Source organism: Rhinoraja longicauda, chromosome 2 (genome assembly GCF_053455715.1).
Source record: "Rhinoraja longicauda isolate Sanriku21f chromosome 2, sRhiLon1.1, whole genome shotgun sequence".
NCBI classification, from domain to species: domain Eukaryota; kingdom Metazoa; phylum Chordata; class Chondrichthyes; order Rajiformes; family Arhynchobatidae; genus Rhinoraja; species Rhinoraja longicauda.
This window is the reverse complement of record NC_135954.1, coordinates 18,500,084-18,517,664: the sequence shown is the minus strand read 5'-3', so window position 1 is coordinate 18,517,664 and position 17,581 is coordinate 18,500,084. Positions and strand designations below refer to the sequence as shown.

At 42.4% G+C, this 17,581-nt stretch overlaps 1 protein-coding gene across 2 annotated transcripts in view; it reads left to right on the top strand.

Moving 5' to 3' along the window:
* Positions 1–17,307, top strand: part of nkd2b (NKD inhibitor of WNT signaling pathway 2b) — a 141,182-nt gene extending 123,875 nt beyond the window's left edge. Inside the window, exons 5-9 of one of the 2 annotated variants that reach the window (XM_078415699.1) lie at positions 1,050–1,177; positions 7,628–7,775; positions 9,101–9,185; positions 13,071–13,198; positions 15,089–17,307. In XM_078415699.1, coding sequence (XP_078271825.1) covers positions 1,050–1,177; positions 7,628–7,775; positions 9,101–9,185; positions 13,071–13,198; positions 15,089–15,729 — 1,130 coding nt within the window. In that variant the 3' untranslated portion in view covers positions 15,730–17,307. Of the gene's footprint in view, positions 1–1,049; positions 1,178–7,627; positions 7,776–9,100; positions 9,225–13,070; positions 13,199–15,088 lie in introns of both variants that reach the window. The other variant, XM_078415692.1, reaches the window with a different exon arrangement.
* Positions 17,308–17,581: the final 274 nt, after the last annotated feature.

Genomic DNA, 17,581 nt, shown 5'->3' with positions numbered 1-17,581 from the left:
ACACCAAGGCTGTTTTATTGTCAGATGGATGTGAAAGATACCATGGTACTGTTCAAAGAAGAGTACATAGAACATGGCCTATTCCTGTGCTGTCCTGTTCTATGTCCACACCGGACATGATGCCAAGACCAACTCTTATCTGCCTCCACATAATCCACATCTCTCCATTCCCTGCATATACATATGCCTGTCCAAAAGTCTCTTGATTGCCACTATTATATCTGCTCCACCACCACCCACTGCCCATGTCCCAGGAACCCACCACCCACTCTATACTCGAGTCTTTTTTTTTTTTTTTTTTTAATTTTTAATTTTTGAAAAGCATATGTACAAATAGAAATAAAAAACACATTTGTTAGAGTTCTTACATAGCTTCAATTTTTAAATTTTTAAAGAGAGAAAATAAAAAAAAATAATATAAAGAAGAAAGGAAAAAAAAACACCAAAAAAAACAACAAAAAAACTATAAACTATTGGGAAGAGAGAATAAGAGGATTAAAAAAAAAGATATAACTATAAAAATTAAAGGGAGTAGATCTGGGAGACAATAACCACAGTTGTACATCCAACCCCTAACTCAAGTTTCAACTTTTAATTTAATTTTTTTATTTTAGTCCTGTGCCAAACCCATTTACTTTTCTAAAAATTCAATAAATGGAGACCATATTTTAAAAAATAACTCAGGTTTGTCAATTAAGGCAAATCTTATTTTTTCCAAATGAAGGGTCTCTGTCATTTCCGTAGTCCACATTATACTCGAGTCTTTAACAACATCAGGATTAATATTTCTCACTCAACCAGCCATTTAAAATGGATAATTTTCTTTTAACTGTGAGGATATTTTACATGCCTGTTGGCTGCAATATTTAATGTATTAACATTATGGTAACCAAACCTATTTCATTAGTTATAAACTACATTGTGTGCCCTGGGATTCAAAGTGTGTGATATTAATGCAAGTCATTTTTCAAACGATGCTGCAAATTGGTAAAGTGACTTTGTTTGATCATGTTTATAATGAACAGTTTTTCTTCTCCTTCTTTCTCCAGTGGTGCTTCCCCCAGAAAAGATAGAACCATGCAATGGAATTACATCAACTTTCACTCAAGAAGACGGAGAAAAGTGTCCCAGTAAAGAGAGCAGTAAAGGGACAAGCAAGAAGAGGCTGAACTTTGAGGTGAGTTTTGAAACCAAGATGTGTATCAAGTGTTTATGGGGCATATTCTGTTGGCCTGAAAATACTGAGAACATAGTTGTTTTTTGTCCTTCAGCAAACAAAAGGATGTTACAAATGTTCCCGTTTCAGTTGCAAGGTGTTTATTTATTGAAGATGGCAAAGGCTGGGTACGTCTACAATAGTAGTAGTTACGCTGAGTATGTGTAGAGTAATGAGAAATGCAATGTGTGAAACTTGTGTCCATACAAAGATTAAGCACAGATTCCTGGGTCTGACTGAACATCAGTGTGAAGAACGGTCTCGACCCGAAACGTCACCATTCCTTCTCTCAATAAACAATAGACAATAGGTGCAGGAATAGGCCATTCGGCCCTTCGAGCCAGCACCGCCATTCAATGTGATCATGGCTGATCATTCTCAATCAGTACCCCATTCCTGCTTTCTCCCCATATCCCCTGACTCCGCTATCCTTAAGAGCTCTATCTAGCTCTCTCTTGAATGTATTCAGAGAATTGGCCTCCACTGCCCTCTGAGGCAGAGAATTCCACAGATTCACAACTCTCTGACTAAAAACGTTTTTCCTCATCTCTGTTCTAAATGGCCTACCCCTTATTCTTAAACTGTGGCCCCTGGTTCTGGACTCCCCCAACATTGGGAACATGTTTCCTGCCTCTAACATGTCCAACCCCTTAATAATCTTATACGTTTCGATAAGATTTAAGAATCTTATACGTACTCTCCTGAGATGCTGCCTGACCTGCTGAGTTACTCCAGCATTTTGTGATACCTTCGATTTGTACCAGCATCTGCAGTTATTTTCCTACAAGCACAGATTCCTGCTGAGCGTGCAGTAACATTGTTGGTACAGGAGTGAATCATTCCAACCCTGTTATCTCTATCAAGAGATTAAGGTGAAGACACTTGAATGCTCAGCAGGTTAGGCAGTGCGAAAATGGTATTGTGGGTTTGATGAGTTCCAAGGAAAGCCTATTAATATTTGAGCTGCTTCTGAAATGCCACTAGCATGCCACAAATATGAAACCTGTTAATAAGAGTAATCTATTCCTGTGCATGAGTGTATATGTGGAGGGAACAAATTGCATGGACCAGCCCTAAATTACTGGGCCGTAATTAAATAGATGATGAAGTCAAATCATTCAATTTTCTTTTTGTTGGAAGGCAAAGGATTTTGCTGGTTAAATTGGAAAAACAGCCTTAGGTGCCCCTGGATTATCATCACATGTACGGAGGTACAGTGAAAAGCTTTAGTTACGTGCTAACCACCACCCCTAAGGCAGCCATAAGCCTCCTCCACTTCCCCAAAACAGCTGACCTCAAAGGCAATGTGAACCAAGATTCTGCCATGCTGCCATACCATACACTGGTATGGTGCGTACCTTTGGGTTACAGCATTTCAAACTGTTGAAAGGATCTCAACAGTAGAGGAGAGATTTAGAACAGAGAAATGCACTGTCTTTTCAGGGGCTAGAGTGTAACATGTCTGTTGAAGAAGATAACCACCAGGGATGGACCTTCACTCTATGATTTTGACAACAGTGGCAAGGTTACTAAGGAGGTACATTTATATTTGTCTTTGCTTCGTAGGATGTTGTGGTGATTTAAGTTGCGAATGTTGCCATTGTACAGCAGGTCATGGAATAGGAGAACTGGCAGAAAATACAATCAACTTTCTCTTTACTATCTTCATTCATCAATGTTCATGATCCTACAAACCTATGCCGTTAATTATAGATGGGTAAATGATTATTGGCATGGACAATGGTGGGCCAAATGGCTGCTGTATGACCTGTGATTCTAACAGCTGACAGTGTACAGATCCTAAAGATTAGATGAGATAAGGCCATGAGACATCAGGAACAGAGGTAGGCTATTCGGCCCATAGATAAATCCCAATGAAACTTGCAGCTTCAACTGAGATCTTTTCAATGTTCAGAGGAGTGCTATTTCTATTGTTATTGCTATTAGAACAATTCCAATAAACACTTTAGTGCAGTTTGTGGAGCGGGTAGAAAAAAGGGTGGGGGTGGGAGAATCGTGAGTGGGAATCGAGGAATGGGGCCATTTAAAATTGAGGTACATTGAAAATTTGCTCTCTGAGGATGGTGAATTCTCTGCCCCAGCAGGTAGTGGAAGCTGGGCCCGTAGATGTATTTAAAGCGAATGTAGATAAATATTTGATGAATCGAGGAACAGAGGAGAAATGACAAAGAAGATCAACGTTGATCAGCCATGATTATATTTAATGGTGGGGCTGGCTTGAAGGGCCTGATAGCCTACTCTTGCTCCTTTTTTCTTGTTTTGTGCTCTTGTTTGTAGGAGGCAGTTGGTATAGAAGTTGTACTTAAGTGGTACTGGTAAAGAAGTGGTGGTTAGCACACAACAAAAGTTTTTCACTGTACCTTGGTACATGTGACAATAAACCATTCTAAGCCAGTAAAATGGAGGAGAGAGGCAGGTAAGGCAAATGAATGACAGATGGGAAGTGGAGAGATAAGGAGGCAGTGTTACTGGAGCTGTGAAAAATCTCTCGAAGCTTAGACAAATCTTAGCCGTGTCACACGTAAAGCAAATTGAGATGTGGAGAAATACTTTAGGAGAAGGCCAGAGGAAGTAACTTAGAAGTAATATGTTCTGCAAGTGGTTTTGTTCATCTTAGCCCATCAACATTGTTGGCATGGGAGAAGCTGAGGCAACAGTATTATTCAAACACATACTTTGAAAATAGGAAATGAACAATCTCTTGCGGGAATTTCATGTGAGTTTAGTTTTTATTGCAGTGAGATTCCAGGAATTTTTAGCTTGTTGGGTTTGGATCAGTCCTTGATCACTGTACAAGTTCTTTCATCCATTATATTATTCTTTTCTTTAATCATTTTGCTGCAGCATCTGTTTTTTGTCATATGTGTTTTATGCTGTTTGCCTTTTCGGAACAAAAAGTTGTCATGCATTATTGATTGGAGAAATAAAGTTTGAACTGAATTATCTGTGTGAGAAACCTTCTGAGCTGTATGTAGCAGGTACTTTTGTTTTTGCATTTGTTGCTTTTGGCTGCTTGTTGACCAAGCAGTGACTGGGCAGAAGTAGTAAAGGGAAGTGTAAATGTCTGACTTGCATTAAGATTTGACTTGTCGATTAGTGATTGTGGTACTGAATTGATTGAGTTGTTGCTTCCTACACTGATTGGCATGTAATATAAATTAATATCATATTGCCAATTGACTTGGGTTCAAGCCACTGATGTAGTGCTTCTCTTCAAGATGCCAAAGATAGCCTTTCACAAGTCCTTTGACTTTTTCATACTTTACAGAAAACAATGCTACAGATTACCTCCTCTCCAACTAGGCATCAACTGAGTGCGACATTGATTAGTCACCAGCAGATTGCAAACAAGTCAGAGGCTTGGGTCGTTACACTGGGCATTTGCATGGAAACGCAAGGCAAATTCATGTCTGCTGGTTCTCAGCTCACTTTGCATTCTGGTAATATTTCTCCCAAATGGCTGGGAATATTTACTATGTGGCGGCTCCCTGGCCTTCTTCAGCCGGCACCTCGACAACGCCCAAAGGAAGTACAGCGCATTCGACCGCGAGCTCCTAGGTCTGTACCTGGCAGGTGCGCCACTTCCGCTATTTCCTGGAGGGTCGCCCGTTCACCGCGTACACGGACCACAAGCCGCTCACATTCGCCCTGGTAAAGGTTTCGGACCCGTGTTCCGCCCGACAGCAGCGCCAGTTGACATACATTTCAGAGTACACCACCTCAATTCGCTTCGTCGAGGGGAAGGAAAACCGGGTGGCCGACGCGTTGTCTCGCCGTTTTCGAAGTGGCGCCCGGCATTGATTATTCTGCCCTGGCGGAGGCCCAGCCAATGGACGTGGAGATGCCCGCCTACTGGACTGCCATCTCTGGCCTCCGCCTTGAGGATGTCCCTCTTGGCGCCGGAGGAAGGACAATGTTGTGCGACGTGTCGTCTGGTCAGCCGCGCCCCATCGTCCCTGCCGCCTGGCGCCGGAGGGTTTTCGACGTGGTCCACGGGCTGGCTCACCCATCCATCCGGGCGATGACGGCACTTGTATCTGCGCGGTTCATGTGGCGCGGTCTGCGCAAGCAAGTTGGCCACTGGGCCCTCACCTGCATTCCATGCCAGACGGCGGAAATCCAGTCCGGGCGCCACTCCAAGTGATCGGTCTACCATGCCGGCGTTTTGACCACCTGCACGTGGACATTGTGGGCCCTCTTCTGCCGTCCCGGGGCATCACCCACCACCTCACGGTGGTGGACCGCTTCACACGGTGGCTGGAGGCCATACCGCTGGCCGACACAGCCACAGCAACATGCGCTCGGGCATTGGCCGCTCACTGGATCGCTCGCTTTGGGGTGCCGGTGGTCATCTCATCGGACCGGGGATCACAGTTCACATCTGAGCTGTGGTCGGCCATGGCCCACCTGTTGGGCGTGCGGCTGCACCACACCACGGCCTATCACCCGCAGGCAAACGACCTGGTGGAGAGGTTCCACCGGCAGCTCAAGGAGGCGCTGAAGGCGCGACTCTCCGGCCCGGACTGGATGGACGCACTATCGTCGGTCTGGCTGGGCATCCGGACTGCGCCTAAGGAGGACATGGCCTCATCTTCAGCGGAGCTCGTGTACGGGTCGCCGCTCATGGTGCCCGGGGAGTTCGTGCCCTCGGCGCCGGAGCAGCAGGAACCGCCCTCATCCACCCTACAGCGACTTCGCGAGCGAGTGGGCAAGCACGCACCCGTGCCGACGTCCTGCCACGGGACATTTCGCCAGCAGGTGCCATCAGCCCTCCGGGACTGCGCCTATGTGTTCCTGCGCCGTGACGCCCACCGGACGCCGCTCCAGAGGCATTATGAGGGCCCGTACCGGGTGCTAGAGCACAGGCAGACAACCTTTGTGTTGGACATGGGGGGCCAGCCGGAGGCCGTGTCAATTGACCGCTTAAAGCCGGGACATTTGGACATTGACTGCTGTCACGTGCCCAGCCTCTTACCAGTCAGGAAGCACGTGGAATAGTGGAATTTTATCTAAAAAGTTATGGATGCTTACTTAATTGTTAATGTCAGGCAATCATTTTTGTTAGGTTAGAGTATTGAGGGACATGGGACAGAGGCGAGCAAACAAATTGATACTTAATGTGTAAGAAGGAACTGCAGATGCTGGTTTAAACCGAAGATAAACCCAAAAAGCTGGAGTAACTCAGTGGGACAGGTAGCATTTCTGGAGAGAAGGAATGGGTGACATTTCGGGTTGAGACCCTTCTTCAGACTGGTTAAGGATAAGGGAAACAAGAGAGATAGACGGTGATATGGAGAGACAAAGAACAATGAATGAAAGATATGCAATAAAAGTAATGATGATAAAGGAAACAGGCCATTGTTAGCTATTTGTAGGGTGAAAATGAAATGCTTGTGCGACTTGGGTGAGGGAGGGATAGAGAAAGGGAATGCCGGGGCTACCTGATGTGAGAGAAATCACCTGTCGTCTAATGTAATGGCATTACAAGCTTTGGCACTCCGTCGCTGTCTCCTGTCACTATGAGGAAACTCTGCCTGCCTTGTTAATTTTTAACTTTTCATTCTTTTTTTTTTTTTTTTTTTTTTTTTTTTTAGTGAAGAGTAAAGAATAAATTAGTGAGTATCGAGTGGAAAAAAAAAAAAAAAAAAAAAAAAAAAAAAAAAAAAAAAAAAAAAAAAAAAAATGTGCGAAAGTAAAGCAGAGAGGAGATTCTCCCACGCAACCAATCGATGTTTTCTTAATCAATTTTCAGTCAAACCCCGAATTTTAATTTTATGCTGATATTACACCGCATGATTCCACAAGGTCAATAAATGGAGACCAACTCGATAAGAATTGGTCTTTTTTTTCTATTAGGAGGAGTCTCATTTCTTCCAAATGTGCTGTTTCCAACATATTACCAATCCACATTTTAAGTGTTGGTGGACTAGACTTTTTCCACAATTTAAGTATGAGTTTTTTCGCTATTATTAAACCATAATTAAAAAATGAGATTTGGGATATATTTAATTTATTTACATCTCCAAAGATAATCATTTCCATGCTAGGTTCCATTTTTGTCTTAAATAAACTAGTAAATATATCAAATATATCACCCCAAAAACTTTGAAGTTTTATGCACGAAACGAAAGAGTGTGTAAGATTGGCATTTTGTGCCAACTTTTCATTCTTTAATGTAAAAATAAGTGCGCTGATAATGGAGCATACAAAGAGGCATGGAATTCAAAGAAAGTGGTTAAGAATCTTTCATCTTGGAGATTCTGGAGGTACATGGTAGGGAGGAGTGTCTGACAAAGATGTGGGTTAACAAGAGGAAAAGCTGTGCACCCAAGAAATCTTCATTGTGATAAATGGTTGCTAACCAACTGTATATCTTTGCTTCACACATAGGATATGTCCAGCCTGATGCACACCATCTATGAGGTTGTAGATGCTTCAGTAAACCAATCATCCACCAGCAGCAAGACTTTGAGGGTCAAACTGACGGTCACCCCCGAACCTTCTCAAAGGAAGAAAGATGGCCTTGCCAACGGTCAAGGTAAGCCAGTTGATGTTTGTTGACTCCTGTACCATAGGCCCAACAGCAAATTGATTCCTTAGTCTGATTTTGCCATTTAGTGTCGATGTTTGCTTCCATAACACATGGGACTACAGTACACTTTATTAATTTCACAACATGAAGAAAACTAAAACTGCTTTTCTGTTCAAATTAAATAAATAAATAGATTGATAAATAGATAAATAAATAAATAGAAAAATAGATAAATAAATAAATAAACAGATAAATAAATAGATAGATAAATAAATAGATCCTGATTGAATTGCTGTGCCCTGCATGACACGATTAAGCCCATTATGAATTTGTCAATATGTACCTGGTCACACTCTCAACAAAATGACAGTGAGCCGAGTGTGGAGAGCATCGTCAATTCTGTGGAAGACAGAATGGCTTGAGAGACAAATGGATCGAATTTTAAAGTGTAGTTTATCCTTTCCTCAGCAATATGCCTGAACTGCATCTCCTTAAGAGAAACCAGCTGTACAATGTATATTTCTATTTCCCCAAGCCGTTATGCAGTCTCTAGATATGAAAGTCATTTGCACCAATTTATGACCATTTTGTCAAGTTGGTTCTAAGCCATCAGGGCCAGAATTGAAATCAGAAGTTCAATTTGAGTGCTAGCAGGTGAAAGAAAGGACGGACTCATTTTAATTCTTCGACGAATTCTATCCCCAGTCTCTCTTGCTCTGCTCTATTGGATGCTGTGTGAGCTTTCACCTGAGGGGGGGGGGGGGGAGGGGGGTTCTCCAGAGGGTTGCAAGGTACAAGCTGCAGGAGCCTGCACAAATGTATATTCTTTGTGTTTACCAGATTGGGAAACTGCTTCAGACAGTTCTCAGACTATTGAAGGGTCGTTTTGTATGCCAGGGGTGTATTTCCAATCTCCCAACCTACCTCATTATGGCCTTTGCACTTGTTTTTTTTTAATCTGCTCTTTCATTGATGCTTTATTCACAAAATGCTGGAGTAACTCAGCAGGTCATGCAGCATCTCGGGAGAGAAGGAATGGGTGACGTTTCGGGTCCGAAACGTCACCCATTCCTTCTCTCCCGAGATGCTGCCTGACCTGCTGAGTTACTCCAGCATTTTGTGAATAAATCGATTTGTACCAGCATCTGCAGTTATTTTCTTATACCTTTCATTGATGCTGTTAGTGTGGTATTTTTCTCTTTGCACTACCTGTTGTACTTGTGGACGGCTTGACTGTATTCACGTGAAGTATGATGTGACTGGATAGCACGCAAACTAGGTTTTTCACTGTACACGTGACAACAATAAACCAATGGCAATAACTGTTGCAGATCGTGAAAGCAGCCGGAGCAGGAATGAAGTCGAACATGTAGAGGAAATGAAGAGTCCAGACAAACGACTGTCTGCCCAGCTGAGGTACTGGAGGCTAAACCATTTCCTCAACACTGGATCTAGGTATTACAAGGATCATTGTAAAGTAGATGAAGTGGAAAACAAAAACATATTCAATTGCAGGAGTGCTGAAAATTTAAATATGTTTTTGATTTCCCAGCAAAATGTGGCAAGTTTCAAAGAAGTTAAACTCTGGTGGAGTCACCCCTTAGACTGAAAAACTGACTGCATAAGCTGCCCTGTAATGTCAAAGCCACCACTCCAATCTGTGTTATCAATGCCGAGAGAGGAGCCATGAAAAACAGTCTTAGATACTCTTTCAAGCAATAAATGCTCACAGATTAATTGCATTTTACTCCTCTCATTTCTTAATTCCTTTTCTCCAATAAAGGGCATCCACAATTCTTATGTTTTTCCCTATAAATTTACTTTGCAGTATCTTTGTGTGTACGCATATGGACCCTTCCCAATCTTTGCTCCAGATTGTTAAGTTTATACTTCACTTAAGTTGAACATACTGAAAGGTCTTTCTGCATACAGATTCATAGAGCACAGAAACAGACCCTTCTGTTCACCAAGTCCACACGGACTATCAAGCCACCCGCCTTCACCGGAGGTCGGGACTGAACCTGGGTCACTGGAGCAGTGAAGCAGCATCTCTACTAGCTGTACCATTTTAACTATGAACTTTATCTTGTGCAATGAAGAAAGTTGAAGAATGTGAGAAGAGATGAGTGGTTTGAATGGACTCACTCTTAGTAGTTTTTTAAAATTCTTGGCACCTTGCTCGTTCTTTGTTTATCACTTTTAAACCAATGTGCCATAACGTAAGTCATACAGCTGAGTACAGATGGTTGTGAGCATGAGCATAAATGGACCCAACATTAGTTGACGCACATGTCCAGTTTGTATTGAACCACCAACCTATGCCTGCTCCCACTCCATTACTATCTCTGTGGCTGTGCTAATCTTTGGCTGCCCCACAGATCCAGTTGAGCTGGCCATATCTTTCTGTTTCAGTTGTCCTGTAAGGTGGGGAAACTTGTAAGGGCAGTCAGGTGGTGGATCCCAAGGCTACATTCTTTACATTGAAATAATTTACAAAAAAATAAAATAATCCTGACGACACTGTTGCTAAATTTCTATCTCCTTCCAGTACTCTGTCTCATCATTGTTAGTGATCTGACCCTCTGCAGTGATGTCATCCTGCAAGCTTGAGTTTGACCTCAATTTTGTTGAGCTGAATTTGGTCTTAAGTGTAAATAGGAGTATAGTAGGGGACTGAGAATGCATAGCAATGCATTTGACTGTTATTTGAATTAACATCAGTGGTTTAATCAATAGAAAATGAAAAACTATTAGATCCAACTTATTTGTGGCTCCTTAACTGAGCTGCATTACTGAGAAGCGAGTGGATCTAACCATCAGTGTGTTGAACATATCTGTGCTGCACTGTAGAGTTACAGATGTCAAACGTGCTCTCTCTTCCACTGCTGTTTGTTGACTGAGGAGGAGCACAATCCAGACCAATGATGAAAATCAAGATCAGTACCTTTCTGGATAGGAACCTGAAGTCAGTCTTTGGAATTGTTAATTAAACATGTTCAGGCTAATCTTTTGTGGATGAACTGAGCTGAACAATCATGCACATCTGTTCCAAAATTTTTGAGAATTGTATAACGATGGTTACGCCTCAGTTTAACTTAAACTTAAATTTAACTTAAATGTCTTTCAAGTTTTACTCTGTTCCATTATTGCTGCCATGGTTTAGCTTTATTATAACTCCCCATCATATGGGTGCTGCCAATTAACATGGTTTAGCTTTACCATAACTCCCCATCATATGAAGGACCCTGCATCTTGTCCCACTTAAAATCTCTTCCTTCGAGAGTTCCTGGTCCCCAAAATTAATCACTTTATATTCTTGCTCTTGTAAGTTCTTCTGAAATTCACTAAATTATTTTAGATTTAGATTTAGATTTAGAGATACAGCGCGGAAACAGGCCCTTCGGCCCACCGGGTCCGCGCCGCCCAGCGATCCCCGCCCATTAACACTATCCTTCACACTAGGGACAATTTTTACATTTGCCCAGCCAATTAACCTACATACCTGTACGTCTTTGGAGTGTGGGAGGAAACCGAAGATCTCGGAGAAAAGTCACGGGGAGAGCATACAAACTCCGTACAGACGCCGCCCGTAGTCAGGATCGAACCTGAGTCTCCGGCGCTGCATTCGCTGTAAGGCAGCAACTCTACCGCTGCGCCACCGTGCAGTTTAACAAATCTATGTTTTGATGTAATCATTGTACCCTCCACTACCCGTTCTTTCTTTCCTGGACTGTCACAGTGGACTGTCATGGTCAGTTGGTGACTTTATTAGCAGTGCTGGCTTGAAGTGCCGAATGGCCTCTCCCTGCACCTATTTTCTATTATTTATACGTTTAGTTCCCAAATTTAACAAGTGTCACAAAAGTGTTTTTTTTAATGAGGTACATAGAAATTTCTTCTCACAGAGGATCTCTGGAAGTCTCTAACCTAGAGTGGGGTTTTTGTTTAGCTTTGTTTATTATTGTCATGTGCACCAAGGTACAGTGAATACATTTTGTTTGCATGTTGTGGGTGCTGGATCATGAGAAGTGAAGGGTAGATGAATTCTTGAAAGACCAAGAATTGAGGGCTATGAAGAGCTAGCACAGAGGAGCGGTTGTGGCCCGAGGTGGATCAGACATGATTTCATTGAATGGATGCACGAGAGACTACACATGCTGGAATCTGGAGCAATTTTTTTTAAATATAACTACTGGAAGAACTCAGCAGATCAATCAACATCCGTTGAGGCAAGGCGGCGGTTGACATTTTGGCGTGAGAACCTTCCCTTTGCCTCCACTGATGCCGCTTAACATTCCGAGTTCCTCCTGCAGTTTGTATTTTGCTCTGTGATCACATTGCATGGTGGGCCAGGTTTGAGTGACCGTGGCCTACATTTGCTCCTAGTTCTTTGTGTTCTCATGCCATGCACTGTTTGCCCAATTTTCCAAAGAATCTGCCGGCACATCTTGTCAATCAGCCCATCATTCCTTCGTTGCACCTTGAAAGAATTACCTAGTTAGATTATTTGCTGTTCCTTCCCCATGTCCACAATCGCTCCCAAAAGCTCCAACTTTCTTATTATTGAATTTCTGTTTTCTCACTCCAAATTTTTCAAATCAGATGTCCAATGGTTTTATACTCGATCGTTTTTTAAAATGTTTGAGTCATTTTCCTTTTGAACCTTTCTCAAGATTTAGCGAGATTGCCAAATAATTTTTGTGACAGCACCATTAATTTTACTTTCTAACTCTTTCACGATTCAACAGATGAAAAAATCTAGGGTGGATAGTTTACATTCAAATTGTAATTTGTAAAGGCCCAGCCAGTTCAGCAGTATTTACATCAGCTACTTGGCACACTTTTTGATAGTCCCCAGTAATCTGTTCCACCCAATTAACTCTTCCCCCTCGTAACGTAGGGAACGATGATAACTAACTAGTTGATGACTCTGTTTTTCTTAAACTCTTGGCTGCTGGAATTTTGCACTTTAATTGCTCATCATCTTGAAGGGATTTGCATCATTCTCTTAAAAGTGCTTGATTGTTCGGTCTTTTCGTGCCACGCTTCAGTTGATTAGGGAAAAAAACTGCCAGGTCAAGTCTCAACCAAAACAATGAGGGGGTGGTGAAGAGACTTAATTTGAAGTGCAATTGGTGTTTGTCCAGACCTGGGTGGAGAAATCTAAAACGTGGCCAGCGATTGAGTTGGGAACGCTGGTTTAGGGTTGAACCTGAACCAAGCCCTGTTCCCATTATGTTGGATGAGTCAACTGTGGAAAGATAAAAAGGAATATCAATTCTCTTCTGTTCTTTCTTCCAGAAGATACAACAGTGAACAGCAGCATTCAAATATCCGTGAACAATACTGTGTGGATGAAAACACAGAGAGAAGAAACCATTATTTAGATTTGGCTGGGATAGAAAACTACACATCTAAATTTGGACCAGGTATTGAATTAAATGGCTACTTCTGTCCAAGCATTCTCGGGTCAATATTTGCATCGTTGTTTGCGAGTTTGGTCAAACAATTGTCTCCATTTGAATTGGCTGGTTATGCATTAAACACAAGCAGATCGTTTTGCTTATTGATGCTGACTGTATGGAGATGGGCATGAACATTATCTTATTTTGCAGCTCTCACCAGCATTTAACCCGGTGATCAGGCAAATTCAATTGATTGCTTTGTTTAGTTTAGAGATACAGCACGGAAACAGGCCCTTCGGCCCACTGAGTCCGCGCCAATCGGTACACTGCACTATCCCACACATTAGGAACAATTTACAATTTTACTGAAGCCAATTAATCTACAAACTTGTACATCTTTGGAGTGTGGGAAGAAACAGGAGCACCTGGAGAAATACCACACAGTCATAGGGAGAACGCACAAACTCCATACAGACAGCACTCATGGTCCCTGGTGCTGTAAGGCAGCAACTCTATCGCTGTGCCACCCTTTGAACCAAGGGAAAAAAAAATATTTGAGTTTCGGTCTTCTATTTTTCATGTGGTTGTTTGAGAAAGCGTTGGAATTTTGGATGGGATAGAGATGAAGCCTCTGTTCCTCTACTTCCAGCTCTCCCTGCACGACTACATTCCCAAGCCTCCCCCTTCCACACTGTTTAAAATTACCCAAATTCTCCTGACAAGGAATTATATCCTGTAGTTGAAGGAATAATTTTGCATTAGTCATCATTCCATCTTTCTTAAACAATGCTGTTGGGGGAAAAAGTTAACAAAGAGGAAGAAATGTTTGGCATACTCAGTAACGTAGGAGCGGCACAGTAGAGCAGCAGTAGAGTTGCTGCCTTACAGCGCCACAGACCCATGTTCGATCATGACTACGGGTGCTGTCTGTATCTTCTCCCTGACACTGCATGGATTTGCTCCGGTTGTCTCCCACATTCCAAAGACGTGCAGGTTTATAGGTTAATTGGCTTCTTTATATTGTCCCTTGTGTGTCAGATAGAACTAGTGTACAGGTGATTGCTGGTTGGTGTGGACTCAGTGGGCCAAAGGTCTTGATTCCACGCTGTCCCTCTGAACTAAACCAAATCTATAGAGATGAACTATGTTAACTTTCTGAATAATGTCCCTTTTCTCTACTGAGTACAAGTAAAGATGCAGCAATGGTGTGGAGGAAAGGAGTGAACAAAAACTAAACTTTGCAATAGGAAGGAATGCCGATTAAATGATGATCATCTCCAATTATTTCCAGTTCCATTGAAGAAGACTTGAATAGATACGTTAATTATATTTCGCCCTCCATAGATGCTGTCTGAACTGCTGAGTATTTCCAACATTTTCTGCTTTTCTATCAGATTACAGCACCATTGCATGCTTTCCTTTGTAATACTGATGAAATAACTCAGCAGGCAAGGTTTACAATATTAGATGTAGCCACTCGAGGTAACCTCATTAGATAAGCCTGCTCCACTTGGAAGTAATTGAAGTTTCCAAGTAGCCCAGTATCATACAATCATAAGTTCTAGGAGTAGAATTAGGCCATTCAGCCCATTGTCTACTCTGCCTTTGCTCATGGCTGATCGATCTTTCCCTCTCAACCCCATTTTCCTGCCTTTTCCCCATAACCCCTGACACCTGTACTAATCAATAATCTCCACCTTAAAAATATCTATTGACTTGGCCTCCACAGCCTTCTATGGAAAATAATTCCACAGATTCACCACCATCTGGCCAATCGTTTTGGAAATGAAATACCGAGATGAGATAAATTTCACTTGATTAGGAATAACAGTTATTGGTCATACCAGAAATGTCCTGCTATTTTTGTCTCCCCCAGTCAGCCTGTCTCACTTGGGTTTGTTTCTTCCCATGCAGGGTCCCCGCCGTTGCAGACCAGGCAAGAACACCACGGGAAAACCCCTCACTCTCAAAGCCGGTCACGATCCCAGGAAACGGAGACTCATGGCTGCCACCAGCGACGGTCGCAACTCCTCCAGGACCAGCCCTCTCCAGCCAGTGCCGGCGAGCTCCGGTCAAGCGAAGCACACCAGCGGCTGAAGTGCCAGGAGAAGTTGCTTGGGAAGTCTCCCAAGGGGGCGGGCAAGGTTTCCGCTGCACCCGGCCAGAGCAGCGGGAATAAGGCAGGTAAAGGTATCCATCACCACTCCCAGCCTGCCCACCCGGGTCACGACCATTATCATTTCCAGCAGCAGCAACAGCAACAGCACCAACAACAACAGCAGCAGCAGCAGCAGCAGCAGCAGCAGCAGCAGCAGCAGCAGCAGCAGCAGCAGCACAGCCACAAAAAGTACAGGCAAAGAATGAAAGACGCCACCCATTCCCCGCTGAAGACGGCCCACGTTCAGCCCATGGCACTGGAGCAGGAATTTGTGCGCGACCTGCCGCCGGTCATGTCGAGCGAGGGCTACGTCATGCCGGTCGTCCAGAGGCACGAGCATCATCATCACCATGAGCACCATCACCATCATCACTACCACCATTACCATCAGTCGTGAGGAGCCGGCAACAGCGGCAAGAAAGCAAGCAAGAAAACACAAGTCCCAGCTTGTGGGCTGTCCTTTGTCTCTGCCCACCACTTACTCTGCTCTCTACATTGCAGAACAATGGCGGTGGACATTTTCGAGTTGACACAACAAAGCAACAGTTGGGGACTTGTTTCGTCTGAACTGATACACGTGCAAATCTCTTTAGGGTTGATAATCACTTTTATTTTATCCTCGTCCCCAATGCCTGCAAGGCCTGGGTGAAACGTGAAGCTCCTGGCTACACAAAAGACTGCCCATCACAAAGCACAGGCCTACTTTATCTTTTTTTAATTCATAATGATATTTGAGAAATAATCCAAGAAGATTTGAAACACCACTGCCATTACTCTGCTGCATAAGAAATATAAACATCAGAATTTATTGTTTTATTATATTAGCTGAAATGAACTTCTGTTTCCTCTTTACCGGACTGGAAATATTTCAGCTCGCCTTGTTCTGTGGTGCTGCAGATATGAGCTACCATGTTGAACCATCAGTAATGGAGCCAAAAACTCAATCCACAAATGGTTTGGTGAATTGCTTCCTCTGTCAAAGCAAGATTAGCTTTACTGTCGGACACCAAATGTTTAATGTTATGAACCAGAACATAGATTAGTCTATCAGCATGTATTAAAAATACCATAAGGATGAATGTAACACATAGTAACCATTGTTAAAAATATAATTTATTCATATATTGATAAATCTTTTATTTTTAGTTATATCTTGCTAACATTATCAATTGGGTCTCGTTTTCTTAGGGAAGTATTTGACATTTCTTTAGTTCTTAAGGAACACTCTTATTTTTCTTGTACTTCCTGTGAATAGCATTGTGATCCATTTCAAGGCAATCTGCCTTTACAAGCCATTTGCAAGAAGCTTTGCCATCACATTTTCACCTGCGAGGACTGCCCACCCTTCATTAGTTAGTTATGTTGTGCTCACACAATGGCCTCACCTTGTATTAAACATAAAGTTCTATTTCGCCCTTGGTTGTAATACACCTCATTGTATTTGAACGTGGATGATTGAAAAATCTTGATGGTAATAATATTTTCACCTCTGCCACTACCAATACTTTTGATTAAAACAAAGTTCTGAGGAAGTTGAAATGACCATTAATCAATCCAAGGATTAAATTTCTGCAAACACTTGGAGCAGACCATTTCAGCGACTGATGCGATCTTAAAAATACTATTTCCCATCTGGGTGATACTGTTTATGCCCCACGTTAGAATCACTTTGCAACCTGTTAATCATGCAAAACATCACTGCCTTGTAAGGTTGACAGAATATTTCTGTACTAGTGGTCATCGTAGAAATGTACTGAAAACTTGGGTCGCAATCAATTTGGCTCTGACCCATTTGTTTGAGAACAAAGGCAGTATGTTATTGTAATACATACATTCCAATGTTGTGTGGATTTCCCCCGTATTATGTTGACAGTATTTTCCCAGATATGTTATTAAAATTAGTCAATACCATATTGTAGTGATATTTTTGTAAAAGAAAGGACCTTTCTTAATAGTTCTACTTTATTGGACTTCACTGCGTTTTATTTTGTATAGTGTTGTATATTGACTTAATTAAATGTATTATTTATTTAACAGAAAGCAATGTGTTTTCATTTAGAGTGTAAAGTGTCGTCGGTATCTTCAGTTAACTTGCCAGATGTATCATACAGTTCACATTTGGAGTTCTGTGCACAATTTTGATTCCCTTTTTTTTTTAAATGATATGCTGGCACTGCAGGCAGTCCAAATGGGAATAACTGGACTAAAACCTGGAAATAGATAATTGTCCTGTCATGATTAGCTGTGGA